At 28.4% G+C, this 18,605-nt stretch overlaps 2 protein-coding genes across 5 annotated transcripts; one reads left to right on the top strand and one right to left on the bottom strand.

Moving 5' to 3' along the window:
* Positions 1-1,629: 1,629 nt before the first annotated feature.
* Positions 1,630-10,464, top strand: LOC124953328 (shootin-1). Of its 4 annotated transcripts, none has more exons than XM_047504546.1 (10): positions 1,630-1,943; positions 5,356-5,826; positions 7,152-7,265; positions 7,594-7,688; positions 7,786-7,939; positions 8,355-8,483; positions 8,789-8,934; positions 9,027-9,582; positions 9,663-9,721; positions 9,798-10,464. In XM_047504546.1, exons 2-10 carry the CDS (start codon positions 5,361-5,363, stop codon positions 9,942-9,944), a joined length of 1,866 nt encoding a protein of 621 aa, XP_047360502.1. In that variant the 5' UTR covers positions 1,630-1,943; positions 5,356-5,360; the 3' UTR covers positions 9,945-10,464. The 4 variants fall into 4 exon arrangements, with proteins under 4 accessions (XP_047360502.1, XP_047360503.1, XP_047360505.1 ...); XM_047504547.1 differs by having other exon boundaries at positions 5,353-5,826; XM_047504548.1 differs by lacking the exon at positions 1,630-1,943 and adding an exon at positions 4,179-4,445.
* LOC124953329 (protein BCCIP homolog) lies at positions 8,231-11,849 on the bottom strand. Its single transcript, XM_047504551.1, has 3 exons — positions 11,672-11,849; positions 11,127-11,384; positions 8,231-11,048 (listed from the first exon to the last, which is right to left on the bottom strand). The coding sequence occupies exons 1-3, from the start codon at positions 11,789-11,791 to the stop codon at positions 10,509-10,511; spliced, it is 918 nt and encodes a 305-aa protein (XP_047360507.1). The 5' UTR covers positions 11,792-11,849; the 3' UTR covers positions 8,231-10,508.
* Positions 11,850-18,605: the final 6,756 nt, after the last annotated feature.

Here is an 18,605-nt window from a genome sequence, read left to right as displayed (position 1 = left end):
ATTGTTATTATTATTATTATTATTAATATTATTATTATTGTTCTCTTTGATAATTTTAATCGTATATTAATTTGCAATATGATTTTTTATATTTAAAAAGAATACTTCTTAATTTCGACGTTTTATTGGTATAACCTTAGTTACAAAAAAATACATTGTACGATTATCCTCTTCTTTTCTTTTTCTTTTTTTTTTTTTTTTTTTTATAAAAGAATGTTACCTGAATATACAGCTAATTTATATATGTAAAATAAAATTCTTTCGTTGGATTAAAACGAAAAAATGTCGAAATTGCACTTGTGTATACATACATATATGTACATACATATGTATATATATATAAATTCTCGAAAGACGGCAAGTGTGTTACAGACTGTTGACCGCCGAGGTAAACTCATGCGTTGTTTACTTATCATACTCCTTGGAAACGAGAAACATTTTCAAGAACGTTATTCCTTTCTCAGCACTTTTAAAGAGAAGTCGAATGATCCTCACCGTTCTTTTAACGATCTTTTAACGATGTAGAAAAAAAAAAAGAAAAAAAAGAACAAAAGAAAAAAGAAACAAAAAATTCATTATATTTTTAACTTCATTAAATTTAAACGTGAAAAAATATCAAAAGACCATCCAATATGACGTTCTTCCTAACAAACAATTTCTTATTTCGGTATACTTAATTATTATTTATTCTATTATATAAATGTAAAAAGAAAAAAAAAAAAGGAAAAAATATAAACAAAAACATCTTCCTGAAAAAAAAGTTTCGAAAAGAGAAAAAGTAAAAAAAAAAAAAAGAAAGAAAAAAAAAAAGAAATAAATTTATTCTCCCTATTAAGAGAAAATATTCTCATTCCTTTTCTCTCTCTCTCTCTCTCTCTCTCTCTCTCTCTCTCTCTCTGTCTCTCTGTCTCTCTTTCTCTTCCTTTTTTCTTCTTTTTTCTTTTTTTTGGTATACATAAACACATCATAGTCCACACTCGTAACATTAAAACCGTGTGGTAATTGAGTGTATCCAAAGCACAGCTTGATTAAGCAACAATACGCCTGGAAGGTTATTTCTCAGTGTGTACGTTGCACATTCTCTGAAGGAAAAACCTTCGGCGCGAAGTCAGTCGCACGTGCGTACGCTTTAAACACGTACACGAGAGTGAGTGAGAGCAAGAACGAAAGATATAGAAGACAGAGATAAAGAGAGAGAGAGAGAGAGAGAGAGAGAGAGAGAGAGAGAGAGAGAGAGAGAGAGAGAGAGAGAGATAGGGAACAAGTGAGAGCGAGAGTAAAAGAAAGAGAGAGAGAAAACGAATAAGAGTAAGAGAGAAAGAAAGAGAGAGAGAGAGAGAGAAAGAAAGAAAGAAAGAAAGAAAGAAAGACTCGGTAGCATTCATTTAAAGGAACGCATTCTTGACGTCGTCATCGTCATCGTCGTCAACGTTGTCAACGTTGTCGTTGTCGTCGTCGTCGTCGTCGCCTGGAACGCCCTCGGACAATGTGAAATTAACAGGGAACACACAGTACGAGCTTGAACGTCGCTCGAAACGCACGCGATTCTTTGTTACTCCTCGAAGAGAGAGAGAGAGAGAGAGAGCGAAAGAGAGAGAGAGAGAGAAAGACTGTTGCTTGTGATTTTTAATTTTTATTTTTTTCTTCTACTTTTGCTATAAGTTTACTTCGTTGTGACAATTTCTTGTTTTTTATTTTACTTTATTTTATTTTATTTTATCTTACTTTTGTTTCTGTTTTTTTTTTCTTTTCTCGTCTTTTTTATTGGTGCGCGCCATCGTATAGAATACAAAAGAGAAATTTATTCGTGTGTGATTGTTCTTCTTTCTTTTTGTTTTGTTTTCCACCTCAACGAGATCGAGAGTTCAAGATTCTTTTTTTCTTTTCTTTTTTTTTTTAATTTTTTTTTTCATTTTGCAGAAGAAGCGATGCGTCAGACGATCGTGAGTGTAAACATCTGCGAGAGAAAACGCATTTTATTATATTACAATGCTTTCATTGTTGGCACAACTTAATTTTATTCTCTTTTTCAAGCCATTATGATAAATACGGATTTTTTTTTTTTTGGATAATGAAGCAATTTGTTTCTTTGGTTTTTTTCATTATTTTTTCGTTTCTATTTCTTTTTAATTACATATTTTTTATTTTTTTCGATAACTGAGTTTAAGTTAACTGTAACTATAATTAATTGAATATATAAAATGTAGCAATTTTATAACATAGTAGCAACTATATAACATAATATATATATATATAGTTAATACATTATCATTACTAAGTTTAGTTAGCCATAATTGCAGTTAACTAAATATATAGCAATAATATAATATATAAAATATAGTATATATAAATAGTAATTATTTGTAACTATAAATAATTACATTAACTATATATATATATATATATATAGTGTTAACATTATAGTATAACTAACAATAAGTTTAGTTATCGAAAAAATCAATATAGTACATAATCTTATATATCCATTTCTAATTCTTTGTTTATCTATTAAAAATAATGAAAAGATCGTTTGAAAATGTATTTGAATAAATCGTTAAATTTCGTACGTGTTCGGTTGGAGTTCGGTAAATTCCGACGACAAATGGCGGAATTTAACGATATATGCCGATCTTTTAGATGTTCTGCCGATCGATCTTTATGATCTTTAGTCGTTTAATAACGCAAAAGAGAGAAAGTGAAGGGGAAGTCGATTCTTGACTTTAAGCGCCAATAGACGTAGATTTTATCTTCATCTATATAAACGAGAACACGCATCGTTTAACTATGATTTTATAATATTAATGAAATTGTAGGAGTACAATTATGAGCTACAAAAGAAAGGAAAAAAAGTTGGAGTTAAATCGATTAGAAATTTTTTGTTTTGTTTTCTATGTTCGTATGTACGTATGTATTTATAATACTAGTTTTTAAATGCACGGACATAGTTCTAGAATAAAAAAAAAAAAAAGAAGAAGAAAAGAAAAGTAAAGTAGGACGATCGATCATTAAAGTATAAAGACAAGGGTAAATTTATGAACGAAAGAGAATGACGAAGTATGATTTGACAGCGATAGACATAAAAATCTTAACTTTTATCTTTTCCTTTTTTTTTTTTTTTTATCAACACAGATTTCTCTAGAATCATAAAAATTCCGAAGACTTTTATGACTCATCTTACACATGTTTTATATGTATATATATATATATATGAACATATGTATGAACATACGTACATATATATACATACATATGCAGATTGAAAAAGCTACGAACGTGTAGGAAGCAAGACCTATTGTTTCAAGATAATTACCAACTTAGTAAGCTTTGTAAAACTGTCACTTCGAAGACGTCATTTTCTTAAAATTACTACTCTCTTATCTCCGTTGAATATTTTTCACATTGGAATATTTTAGGTTAGATTTGGAAAGTAATTATGATATGAAATGAAAAGGAAAACCGGGTCATTAGTCGTAAGATTATTATTATTATCATCATCATTATCGTTATTCATTATTATCATTATTATCAATGGCGCTGAATCTTATAGGTTAAGCCCTTAAACGTTAACGAGTACTCGAGACGTCGATGTTTCCCGAATGACGTCTCTTCTGTTCCGTTATAATGAACGGAATATATATATACATATATATATATATATATATATATATATATATATATATATATGTATAATGGAGAATAGTGACGCATAAATTCCAATGAATTAACGTTAAAAGGTCTGTGGGAGATAATGATGATTATCATTTTGACTCCCACGTAGCCCGATGACACGTGCTAACTTTGTATATTTTCCAAAGTTTTAGGTTAGAATTGAAATTTTTTTGTTTCTTTTTTTTTTTCAATTTTTTTTTTTCTTCAAAATAAACATGGCTTCTCTTCCTAAACACACACAATATGCTCGCTCGCACGATCGCTCGCTCGTACGCGTGCACTGTGCACACACAAGTCAATATATCGACGAAATTTCTTATAAAAGATTTTATATAACAATCTCTTTATTTTCATTTGTTTCTTTTTTTCTTGTTTTTTCTTAATTAAATTTTTTATCTAAAAAAACTACGTACATACATACGTACATAAATATGTACCGATAAGATTTTTTTTTTTTTTTTTTTTTTCTTTTCAACTTAGATTTTTTATCGTTTGGTTTACAAAATTGTAAGAATGAAAAAAAAAATAAATAAATAAATAAAATGAAGAAGGTATCCGTGACCACAATTGCGCGTTACATCATTCTTATTGATTAGATTTACTTATAAAAATGTTTTATCTATAAGGAAAAGTAGTCTTTCTTATCTCGATGTGTTAGCGGTTGTAGAATCGAGATTAGTCACGAGAATCTTTTGACAGTGCTGCTATTTTCAACTTGGCTGAAACACGGGGGTGCGCTTGATATGTATACACATATACAATACGCATACATATATGTATGTATATTTTTAGAAAACACAAATGTTATTAACACTTTAGCGGTCATGCACTTTGAGTTTTACTTGAACCCCCGATATTACGAGTGTGACAAACTATTATCCCTATATCTAAATCGTTAATCTAAATTCATTATTGTATATAATTCGATATATATATATATTTTATACGATGATTTTCGATTTTTTTCTTCTTATATTTTCTCTTGTTTTTTTTGATGGTGGGAGGGGAGGGAGGGGGTAAATTTGGGAAAACCTCTTCATTTTCTTCTTTCGCGTTAAATTTTTATCGTTATTGACATTTTTCGTCTGTTCTAAAGATCATAATAGTGATATAATTTCTAATTATTTGTTTTGTTTTCTTATATTTCAAATTATAATTATAGATAAATATACGAATGAGAATAATATTTGTATCGAATTAATGAATTAATTGACATATGTATGTATAATCTGTCATATGGATAAATATAAGTTTTCATTTTGTTTTGATATATCTTTCAAAATGATAGCGTTAAAAATGTTATGACTTAAGTCATGTTTACAATTTCACTGTCACATTTTCATGATAAATAAATGACGAAATAATTTATTGATTAACTTTTTTGCATGTGTCAAATAATAAAATAAATTTTATTGTCAATGCACTGTATACGTACATATAATATAGTCCGCCATTTTTGTGTAAGCATTGTATACGTAGATATATTTTTTATAAAGTAATTATAAAAATTTTGTCGATCTAATTTCTTTAGTGTATTAAATAAAAAAAAAAAACGAACAAAAAAAATCAAATAAAAGCATAATATTAAATTTAGTTCAAATATATTTGAATTAATTTTGTTTAACTTTATTTAATTTAATTTTTTTCTTTTTTCTTTTTTTTTTTTTTTGTGTTAAAAAAAAGTAGCGATCATGAACAAGACAGAATTGAACATAGTTCTTACCACGGAACCTCCGAGGACGACAACAGCATCAGCAGCAACGAACGTAATTCATTCTCACATTCCTGTACCGAGGATAACGAACGTTCAAGCAAAACCACAAGAACAACGATGTTCACCAATAAGAAGAGGTTCTTTCGAAAAACTTGGTAGAACAACCTCGGTGGCCGCTCAAAAAGCTAATTTTGAGAAACTCGATGCCTCGGTACAGCTAAGATCAAAGCATAACAATTTATCGACATCCAGTATAGAAATGCGAAATGTCGATGAGAAGACTAATCCGATTAATCCTTTTAAAAAAAATGATTATACCTTTTCGAAATTAAATGGCAATGGTAACAGTAATACCAACAATTGTTTCCTCGAGAACAAATGGAAAAGTAAATACGAGGAGTCCGAAAAAAGAAGAAAATTATTATTACAAAAGGGCGAAACTGGTTGGTTATAATTCATTTTTTTTTTCTCTTTCATACCATTTGAAATTTCGTAAAGTGATTCTAAAGTTATCCTCAGGATTTATTAATTAATAGATTATAAGAATAATAAGGAAAAATAAAAAAAAAACAGAAATCTTAAATGGTTTTCTTTATGTTTTTTATTTTTTTATTCTTTTCCAATTTCGAGTATTTTGTTTATTTTTAATAACTGTCCGTAAAGTTCTGTTTTTATGATTTATTAATTGACAGATCAGTGAAATCAAAAAATACAAAGAGAGAGAGAGAGAGAGAGAGAGAGAGAGAGAGAGAGAGAGAGAGAGAGAGAGAGAGAGAGAGAGAGAGAGAGAGAGAGAGAGAGGGAGAGAGAAATAATAATTTGTTATCTTTTGTTTCGATTTCTTTCTTTTTTTTTTTTTTCCTAATATTTCTCAGGTTTATTTCTTTTAATTTATAATTGATTATTCAATCTTTTCAGTTTAAATTTATTAATTATCGCGTCGATAAAAAAAAAAAAAAAAAAGACAGAATAATGAAATAGAACAGGACAATAATTTTCCTTTTTCTTTTTTTTTTTCTTGTTTTTCTTCTGTTCTTTTCAATTTTATTTATTTATTTTCTTTAATCGATTGAATCGAACCGAATATAGCGTCATTAAGGTCGGCCATGCAGAGAGTAATAACGTCATTCGGAATTCAATTAGATGTTGGTTTTTCTCAGTGACAAACTTATTTGCAATCGACATTGCATTGATCATGATTATAGTTCACGGTTAAACTGCGACAGTGTGTATATTGTATATAAAAGTGGTATCGTCCGTTGTGATTCACTCTTGCACTCTTGGATTCAAAGCCAATGACGTTTTATTAGTCACACACGCCTTTAAAACGTGATCGGATTGAAAATTAATAAATATAAATACCCGACCGTTGCATGTCGATCGTTTTCCTAGATCGGATCTATAAATCGTACGGGCGTATCGCTCGATACGATGATGCATTTATATATTCGTGATAAAAATTTTCATTATAAAATATAAATAGAAACGAGTTTCTATTTAATTTCTCCTTTTCTTTTTTTTTTTTTTTTCCCTTTCATTTTATTAACAAGTAAAAAAAATCCCGATTTATATAATAAATTATAAATATAATAAAAAGTAAATGTAATATCTTTTCGTTAAAATAAGAAAATAGTGAATTATTATTAAAATCGAATTATCAAAATTTTAACTGTAATATTGTAATGATAATATTGTAACTTTATGTGCAACCTTTTTTTATATTATAAAAAAAAAAAAAAAAAAATTTCTAATTAAATGATTGTTGCAGCAAACAAGGAACACACAGATTTGGAAAAAAAATATCAACAATTGCAAAGGCAAAATGGTACTTTGCAATCGCAGGTTCAGGAAAAGGAAGAAAAGTTAAATAAATTAAGGACAGGTAATAACTTTTAACAAGAAATACAATTGATTTATACCGTTTGTATAGATAATGTTTAATAATTAAAAAAAAAAAAAAAAAAAAATTACGTTACAAATAAAAGAAAAATATTCAATGTATTAAACGAAACATTTCTAAAAATTATTATTACTATTTATTAGAAAATTATTGAATTAATTGAAATATAAAAATTATTCACATAAAAAAGAAAAAAAAAAAACAATAAAAAAATATATTGAAAATGTTTAAACGAAGCGAGACATTTATAATGATCATTATTTATAACAAATAGTTAAGTTTTGATTGAAATAAAAATTATATTTTTCAGTATCCGAAGCAGTATGTAAAGAATATGAACAATTAAAACGTCAATATGACATTGAAACTGGTGCAATGCATAAAGCTATGCAGCAAGCATCAGAAGTAAGTATACATTTTGTATATATATTTATATATATATATATATAAATTAATATTATTTTTAAAAATATTTATTAAATTTAATATGTATTCTTTTCAGTGGTATAAACAAAATCGTGAATTGAAACGAAAATCTCAGATTATAGCGCAAAAATATTTACAAATTCATCCAGGAGGATCGGTCGATCTCGATATAACCGACGAGGTAGATTCTAATTTCGAGGATTTGGATCAACTTCGAGAAACGGTCAGAGGTAAAAAAAAAACGAGAAAAAAAAATCAATATTATCATAATTGTATATGTGTATATATAATATATTGTTACTTCATATATATTTATTACATATATCAAGTGAACGAAAATAATATTATTATAAATATATAATGTATATAAAATATTTAACATATAACAATATGACATATATTGTTAAAGATAAACATATACACATACTCGCAATCAATATTTTTATAAAAACTATAATTACGTTTAAAATTGTAAAGTTAATTAATTAGTTAATGTTTGAAATTATTTTTATGTGTATGTGTATGTGTGTGTGTGTGTGTGTGTGTGTGTGTATGTAAATATAATTATAATTATATAATTTTTTTTAATATAATTATAATTATATAGTTTTCATAAAAATTAATGAAAAAAAAATTTCTTTATAGAACTAAGCCAAGAGATAGCTAAACTCCAGACCGATTTAAATTCAGCACGATTGCAAGAATTCGAAGCTCAAGAACAAATAACACTCTTGACAACTCAATTGGAAGAGGAAAGAACACTTAGACAAAAAGGTATTATATTTTACGCAAGATGTTTCATTTGTAAAGAATAACAATATTATGTAAAAATAAATATTTCTTTAATTAGTCGAATATTATATGACATTTTTGAGCAAAGTTTATATCATTAAAAATTTTTAACGAATTTTTACCTTAGTTTATGATATTACCTTTTATCATAAAATTTATAAAAGAGATATTTATTATTATTGACATAAATTTTTATAATATCTCTTAATTCTTACAAACAATAAATAAATCTTATTATTAATTTAATATCTTTGATATTGTGAAAAAATTATTCTATTTATTTGTAGCCGACGACAAGATAAACGAGATGAAAATGCAAAAGGAAAATATGGAAAGAGTTACAAAGATGGTAGCAAAAGAAGTTCAAGCATTAAAGACTCAATGCGATCGTGAGAGAGAAACAGCTAAAATAATGAAATTGGAAGCTGACAAGGTAAACGGCACATTTTTCTCCTTCATACATCTGCCTTTATTTTCTTTAAAATCGTTGTGTATAATCTTACGAATAACTTTTTATTGATCTAGGCGCAGAAAGAACGTAACGTTTTGGCTCATCAAAGTGCTCTCTTAATGGCCGAAGTTGGCGATGATCCAAACGGAAGGTTGTTAACTGTCCTTCAAGAAGTAGAGTCCTTGAAAAGACTATTGGAGGAGGAACAACAGAATCATGCATCACAGATTCAGATGCTACAGGAAAAGTTAGAGGAAAAGGAATCCAACGTGGAGTTTGAGATAGTTGAAGAAAAATTGAAACTCGCTGAATCCGAATTAGATGTCATGCAACAGAGAGCTGAAAGAGCTGAGAGATCAGTAGACAATTTGGAGGATGTTATTAGAACTATGAAAGAAAAAATAATTGATTTGGAAGAAAAAATAGCTAGACCAATTCCGTCTTTGTTACTACCACCTCCACCCCCACCACCACCACCACCACCACCATTGCCTTCCTTATCGTCAACTGGAAATGCAACAGTAAAATTGTTAACGAAGGAAAAATTGCATTCTGAGTCTAATGCAGTTAGCGATATGGAATGCATGCTTGGAATACCCAAGAAAACTTCAGCTGTCACACAACAGCCTGGTAGGAAGTCAAACAAATAACTTTTTGATAAAGCTTATATTTTTTTTACTATCTTTTGTTTTTTTTTTGTTATGTTTCAGTCATCGATGATATTATTAATCAAATAAAAGGCGGTCGATTCACATTGAAGCAGACGGATGTAAGTAATAATTATAACATGATATTAAATGTATGATTATTATTATGAATTATAATTTATGATATATTTATCACAGAAACAAAGAGAAGAGGAAAGAAAAAGACGACAGGAAGCAGAAACTGCACCACCAGCTGTATCAGAAATGCTCAATATATTGGGAACGATGAGAAGAAGAGCTAAACCAACAAGACAATATCTTCAAGTCACTGACACAAAGACGTAATTAATGAGAGGGAAAAAAAGAAAAGAAAAGAAAAGAAAGGAAAAAAAGAAAAAAGAAAAGAAAAAATGTTTAATAAATTAAGTGAGAAATGTTTGTTTTTTTAAGTTTATAAAGAATATCTCTCCAAGGAGGGCTGTATTATTTATATTATTATAAAAATGTGTATTTTTCTTCTTTTTTATACTGTTGTTAGATGCGCGTCTTAAATAAGAAGTTAACGTTTATAAAAATGCAATAAATAAAGTATAGGATGAGAAGATATTAATATCAAGGAAAAAGATTTATATATGTATTTCAAAGTTTCCAGTAAGTAGTAGTATGAAAAGCTCATTTACACGTTCCAATGTACCACATAAGTTACATGTATTTCTTTTTTCTTTCTTTTTTTTTTTCTTTTTTTTTTTCTGTAGAAACGTATGAAAAAGTGTTTTCTTCGAAGCTTATTATTATTAATATTATTATTATTATTATTATTATTGTTACCTTAAGAATGAAAAGTATATTGATATTTCTGTAGAAATTCAAGCGAGTTTCGTTATATATCCGATTTACGTTAATTCAAGATTAAGATAATTGGCCTTTTATTGTATTAATTATAGTTTGCAAAGTTGAAGCTTCAAATAGTAATACTCGTCTGTATGGCTTCATTTCATCATCAGTTTCAGTCCACGTTCCAGATAAACCACTATCTGATTCATTTTCAACGGAAAATTCAAAACTAATCAAAGCTTTTTCAGCAAATATTTCTTCTTCTGGATTGCTCCATATAATCGTTGGAGTTTCACTGTTATTCTTCTTTTTATTTTTCTTTTTCGTTCCACTCCTTTTATCCTCCATTTTGTATAATTTACATATAAGTATATAATATGAAAAATTAAATGGCATTTGCCTATTGCTAGCACGTTTCATTTCTGAGATTAAATTTTCAAAAAGTGGTACAGATATTTGGGCAGGTATGTTAATGAACCTTTCGTTAATAAGTAAACCAATTGGTTGCGAATCGTTCTGAAGTACATTCTTTATCATAGTATAAGCTGCATCAGTGGCATGATCACTAGATAATTCTTTCAATAAATCTCTTAATTGTTGTATGCATGGAAGATTCTAGGAATGATTTTTCATTAAATGATTTGTAAAAAAAAATGATTACTTTTTTTTTTTTTTTTTTTACAGTTTACTTACCTGTCTATCAGATATATTAATTACTGTAGTAATACCAAAAACGTCGAATGTATCTTCTACATCTTCCTCGTCGGATCCTTCAAAATCTTCAGACTGTTTTACCACAGATCCTATATAATTTTGTGAGACTATCAAATCGGTTAATCCACCCAAATCTATATGCGCTTTTAAGAAAAGTTGTTGCAATAATGTTTTAATTCCATGATAATCTGGATCTTGTGGATTGCGTCCTTCAAAATCTACTTGGATTTCTAAACCCTATGAATACAACAAAATTTCATTTGTAAATAAAATGACATTCACATTGTTACAAATATGTTAATAAGTATCTTATAAGTTCATCGAATAATTTCACTCTTATACATTAATAAAATACATATTTACGATTTGAAACAATGTTGACATTAATAAATATAGCTTACGATACATAATTAACAATGAATAATGCGACATAAAAATGATATCATAAATTGCACGTGTCAAAATTAGGTTAAGTTCTTAATTGAAATTATTTTTACGAGAAAAAAATATATTTTATTTCTTACCGATTCTCCCACTTGTTCTTGCTCGTCATCCTCGCCACTAGATGATTCTTGTTCATCATCATCATTTCGTTTTACAACGACATTCTCTTGAATTTCTCGTTTTTTAACCGGAGCAGCCATTGTCACACTCGATACCTCTACGTTTACTATGTTCACCGCCACGTGATGAACAAGCGTGCTTGACAGATATTACAAATTCATGATAAAATCAATAATCCTTTCTTAAATTTATCATCCAATTTTAACAATTTATTTTTCATTTAAATAATGATATATATATATATATATATATATATATATATATATATATATATATGTGTATGTATAAAATGAAATATTTTCGATATATTAAATATTAACACTTCATTTGATTTGCCTACGATCGATAATATAAACGATCACTTTATCAATAAAATCAATTAATAAACGTTCTATATCGTTAGTATTTTATTTTTATTATATTAAATTATTTATAAGAAATAATTGTGAAATTTTTACAAATGTGAATGAACATTTTAGATATAATTTCTTGGGGGGGAAAAAAAAAGAAGAAAAAAAGAATTGATTTTTAAAAAAGAATTTAAATGTCCCGCGCAAGATCGCCGCAGGATGTCGCCACGATAGCCCTTCGGGTCTAAAATCAGTTGGCTCGTGAAAAAAAGCGAGTGAGCAACGGTTCGTTAACTCCCCAAGAAGTATTTTGCATAAATCCACAAGTGTCTCTTACGTATACAACACGTTAGAACGTACCAAAGAAAACGATTAGGATTATCAAAAGGTAATATCATGCTCGATATCTTCCCTTATATTTCTTATATTTAATCCCATTGGAATAAGAAAAGGGACACGAACTAAGAAAAATCTGAATTTGGATCGTTTAGACGCGCTCGAACGAGACTCGACTTTTTCGATCCTTTTAGTTCGTTCCTGTTATTCCGTTAAAATGAAAGCGAGGAAGAGATGGATAAAGAGAGAAAGAAGAAGGGTTAGGAAAAGGGCGGGAGGGAGATAGAAAAAGATAACTGAAAAAAAAGTAACGGTCGTTCGACATGCGCCTTTGAAACGTTTCTTAAGCACTGTGGCGCCTTTTGAAAAAGATTCTAAGAATATAATACGATATTTCTAAATTCTTTTCTTCCTCTTGAGAAAACAATAACAACAACAACAACAATAACAAAACCAAAAAAAAAAAAAAATGAAGAAAAAATGAAACAAAAGAAAAAACGAAATAGCGTGGAATAGAAAAGATTAATTAAAAGAAAAATTTCTCAACGTGCTCGCCAACCGCGTTTTTTCTCCCGCCATTTTTTCTTTTTCTTTTCTTTTCTTTTCTCTCTCTCTCTTTTTTTTTCTTTTTTTAATCGAATCGCATCTACAAGTACTTTCGTTCTTAAAAATCTAAATATATATATATATATGTATATATATATATATATTTTTTTTTCTTCTTTTTCTTTTTTTGTTTCTTTTAAATACTCCAATTCGAAATCAAAATCAATGACGTTATCGAATATTTGAAATTGGAATTGATGAAAGTGAGAGACATGAGATAGAAGGAAGAAAAGAGTATAGATAGAGAAAAAAGAACTGAAGGAAAATTCGAACTCGAGTTGTATTATTCCGCGCGTTTTACTGCGCCTTCTGATTGGTCCTCGGTCTTCGGTCATGTTATGGCAATGGATCTCCGACGGAGGTCTAGACGAAATTCGATTAAAGTTCTTGCGCATGGTCCGAAGGAAGAGGAAATCTTGTTTTCTCGAATTTCCCGGAGTCTGTCAGGTGGCACCATGTATTCTCTGTCCCTGGAATATTTCTCTCTCTCTCTCTCTCTCTCTCTCTCTTTCTTTTCGGTCTTCTTCGGTCTCTCTCGTCTGAGCTCTATTATACAGAACGGCGGCAGCCGTTACGATACGGCGCAGTACGAGTTACCTTTTCTAGGTTAAACAGACGCGTTTCTTCTCTCTCTATCTCGATCTCTCTCTCTCCCTCTTTCTCTCTCGTATGTACGTCGTCGTTGTCGTCGTTGTCATTATTATCGTCGTTGTCGTTATTGTAGTCGTCGTCATCGTCATCGTTATTGTCGTCGTTTTCGTCGTTTTCGTCGTTTTCGTCGTCGTCGTTGACACCTTCGTTTCTATCACTTTCTATAAGCCATTATTACGTTATAATCAGATTGTTCAGAGTTTTTAAATTTTTTAACATTAATTCTCCAGTTAAATTATTTAATATAAATAATATATCGGAATTGTTGTTATTGTTATTGTTGTTGTTACTGTTGCTACCGTCGCCGTTGCTGTTGCTGCTGCTGATGTTGCTGCTGTTGCTGCTGCTGTTGTTATTGTTCTTCCTTTTTTTTTTGTTCATTTTTTTTTCTTTCTTTCTTTCTTTGTTTTTTTTTTCTTTTTCTTTTCATTTTCTCTTCTTCTTCAACAAAAATTAAAATTTTTCATCCCTACATCTAGTGGACAATTAATATTTTATAATTCTACATACATACGTGAGATTTTCTGTGAGAGTGATTTTTACCTGTGCCCTGGGCTGGTGAGATGGCAGCCTCTTTCTCTCTCTCTCTCTCTGTCTCTCTGTTTCTCTCTCTCTCTCTCTCTCTCTCTCTCTCTCTCTCTCTCTCTCTGTCTGTCTTTTCTCTGTTTTTCTTTCTTTCTTTTTTTCATTACTACCCTTTTTTTTTTTTCTTTTTACACACACTCACTCTATCTCCCTCTCTTTCTTTTTCTATCCCTATCTAACTCTGTCCTACTTCTCTTTTCCATCTGGTGTTTATATTTTTTTTATTTCATTTCTCCCTAGATGTGTTCGGTTGTCTAAATGTTTCGATTATTATAGATCTTTTTTCTTTCCTTTTTCTTTTCTCTCTTTCTCTCTCTCTCTTTTTTTTCTTTTTCTTTTTCTTCCCCGTCAGATTATATGATAAATCCTAACATCGATGTATTTATTATATTCATCGATAGTTTCCTGTGTCGTAAATAAATGTTACATATGGGTTAATACATGTATCACATGTACGTCCACATTTATACATATACAATATATGTGTACGTTTGTGTATAATATATATATATATATAGAATGCATACGATCGTTTGATAGAACGTATACGATCGCAAGTGCTTTACCATATTGGCTGTATTTTCGTTGTTTTTAGCGCTGTTCTACATTACATATATGTAGCATATATATATATATATATATACATAGTTGTTTCACCTGCTTGGACTCTCTCTCTCTCTCTCTCTTTCTAGTTTTCATTACACCATCGTTTCTTGCACTTTTCGCCATTGGACTATTATTTTCTCTCTTTCTCTTTCTTTCGCTCTCTCTCTCTCTCTCTCTCTCTCTCTCTCTCTCTCTCTCTCGTTTCTACAATGGAAGAACGTTTTCCCGTTTTTTTTTTTTTTTTTTTTTTTTTTTTATAAAAATCATTGCTATCTCTTTTCCTTTTCTTTGGTTTCTTTTTCTCCTTCTTCTTTCTCTTTTTTTCTTCTTCTTTTTCTTCTTTTTGTTTCTTTTTTTGTTTTCATCTTTTTTTATAATTCATTTTCTTCGCCGTTAATTAAAAGAAAGACAATATCCCTCGATAGATATTAGTTTTCTCTTTTAAATGTTTCTACGAATGACATTGTTATCGACTTTATGCATTTCCTCTCTCCATAATGACAAATTCGCAGTTGGGAAAGTAATGATCGTAATTTTCTTTTTCTTTCTTTCTTTCTTTCTTTTTTTTTTTTTTTTTTTTTTTTTTTTTTTTTTTTTTTTTTTTTTTTTCTGAAAAAAAAAAGTCTTTGCCTGCATTACGTTTTTCAAAAAAGGATAATTATCGTTACGGTCCGCGATTTTCTTCTTTTCTTTTTTCATCTTTTTTTTCTCTAACGATTTTAATTCAATAAGAAAATTGCCGATTGGAAAAGTAATGATCATTGTTATTATTTATTTATTCGTTTATTTATTAATATTACTTATCACGTAAACATTTTTTAGATTATATATAAAAAGTATTTTTCGTTGTTTTAGTTTTTTTTTTAATTCGTTTGAATCGAAGAAAGGAAATTGACAAGTGAAGAAGTAACGACTGTATTTATTTATTTATTTATTTATTTATTTATTATTTTCTTCAGAACATTTTTTAGATTATATGATTCGACGAAAAAGTATTTTTCGTAGTTTTATAATTAGTATTTTTAATTCATAATTTTTTTTTCTTTTTCTCCTTTCTTTTTTTATTTTTTTTTTTCTAATTTTTTCCTCCGTGACATCTTTCAAAAAGAAAAAGAATATAGTCACGATCTTAATTCTTGTATAATTTTCTAACGATTTGAATTGAATAATGAAATTGTCAATTTTAAAAGTAATATTCATTCATTTATTTATTTATTTATTTATTTATTTATTTATTTATTTTTTTATTAAGTTATAATATTCGATGAAGAAGTAATTGTCATGATCTTAATTCTCGTTTAAATTTCTAATGATTTCAAGGAAAGTGGGGAATTAATGACCATACTATTACCATTATTGTTACTATTATTATTATTTTTATTGTAGTTTTTCTTCTCGACAAAAAAGATATTGTTAATGTATATGCTCACTTACATATTTTTTATGATTTCACAAAAAAATTGTTAATTCGATTATCATCATCATCATCATCATCATCATCATCATCGTCATTATTATTATTTTTTTTTATTTTTTTTTTCTAATGACATTTTCAGAGAGATTATTTAGCTCGATGAGAAAGTATTGTCACAATCTTTTACCTCTCTAACTTTCTAACGATTTTAAGGAAATTGGAAAAGTGTTCACCATACACACACACACACACACGCGCGCGCGCGAACATACACACACACATAATTTTTTTTCTTTTTATTAAAACGACATTAGACGAAAAAGGACAGTATTAGTCGCAGTTATCTTACTTTTCTAAACGATTTCAACTTTCTCTGTTAAAATAAGTTGTAGTTGTTCTTCATTCCGTTCGTTTCGTCATCGATGATTGCACATTGCTGTCAGTAGCAACGACACTTTCATTACGTGCCGATAATTAGAGAGAAACCGAGAGTAAGAGAGAAAAAGAAACAGATAGAGAGAGAGAGAGAGAGAGAGAGAGAGAGAGAGAGAGAGAGAGAGAGAGAGAGAGAGAGAGAGAGAGAGAGAGAGAGTTACTCTAGCGAACGACTTTATACTAATTATCTGTTGCATTGTATGTCGCTTTCTCTGTATATGTGTCCTCGTTCATTGAAATGACATCATCGACGACGCTTCTTCTTCTTCTTCTTCGGCTGATTAATATAAGACATTAACTACATTCTTGTTGATTGATGTTTAGTTTTTTTCGATGTGAACAAACGTGTGGACAAACGAAAAAAGAAAAAGAAAAAAAAAAAAGAAGAAGATAATACAAAAAGACACGTCTAATTTTTTTTTTTTTTTTTTTTTTTTTTTTTTATATATACAAATTTACTCACATTTTATTTCTTTTTCTTTTTCTAATGAAAATAATTCTTTCAATATGTATTATAAATAATTAATTGTTTTCAATGCGATATCAATGATGAAATAACAATTTTATCATATTTCTTAAAACTTACATACATACATACATACATATGTACATGTAAGTGTGTGAATGATCGATTATTAATGATTAATTATTAGATATGTATTTTGTGCAGTGAATATTGATTTTATTATTGTTTTTTTTTTCTTTTTTTCTTTTTCGGGGATGATTTTAATTCTACTTTGCAAAATAGAATTTTAATAATAACAATTATACAATTTTTTTTTATTGATAATATTTGTATAGAATAATTTTATAAATCATATCGTTTTGATACGATATGTAGGTAACTTTGTTTGTTTTGGTACTTTGGTATTGAGAAATAAATATTGCTATAATTAATAATAATAATAATAACAGTAATAATAATTATAAAAATAATAACGATAACAATAATAATAATAATAATAATAATAATAATAATAATAATAATAATAATAATAATAATAATAAACACGTTCAATATATATTAAAAGAAATTTTAAAATATGAAATGAAATTGATAAAGCGAATACATTTATACAATTATACAAATTTATTATTATTTTACTATTTCTATTTCTTTTTTCTTTCTTTCTTTCTCTTTTTTTTTTTTTTCTTTTTTTTTTATCTTTTCGAAAGTCCTCAATCGTAGAATATCCGGTGATTTGGACGAATGAAATTAAGCCATACGGCTACATCGTAGGGGCGTGCTAAGGGCGATGCAACCCAGACGCAACTGGTTGATTTATTGGTGCTTTCGCGTGTAGAGAAAACCTAGCGTAGAGGAGGATACCGAATTGGATTACGTTGTGCGCACAAATGACTTTATTCAAATGCGATTTTAGAATATCCCTTCCACCCCTCCCCCTTATCCACGACTCTCCCGACTTCTCCGACTACTATCCTCACACTCCTCGTCGCTCATTCGTCGCAACTCTCGCGTCATTCGCAGATTACAAAGATAGATGAGATTAACTCATATTTAGATAAACCGGATCGTCTTTAGCAAGACTAAAGTGTGTGTGTGTGTGTGTGTGTGTGTGTATGTGTGTGTTCATTGATTTAATCCTTTTTCAATATTAATATCACATATATGTATAAGTATTATATATATGTATGTATAATTTATAACATATATATATATATATATATAAGTATGTATATACCTATATGTATATGTACATATATATATATATATAATAGAGTATATATTCACATAGGTATATACGTATATTATATATATTATATATAAACATTATATACAGTACGTCTGATTTAAATGCATACACGCGATTATTTTCTTAGGTATTAAAAATGCGAAAAATATTTCGGATGAACGAATATTTATATGCTATCAAGACGCATAGTATAATT

This window comes from Vespa velutina, chromosome 12 (assembly GCF_912470025.1).
Source record: "Vespa velutina chromosome 12, iVesVel2.1, whole genome shotgun sequence".
In the NCBI taxonomy this organism is placed as follows: Eukaryota; Metazoa; Arthropoda; class Insecta; order Hymenoptera; family Vespidae; genus Vespa; species Vespa velutina.
This window is presented reverse-complemented; position numbering and strand designations above follow the sequence as displayed.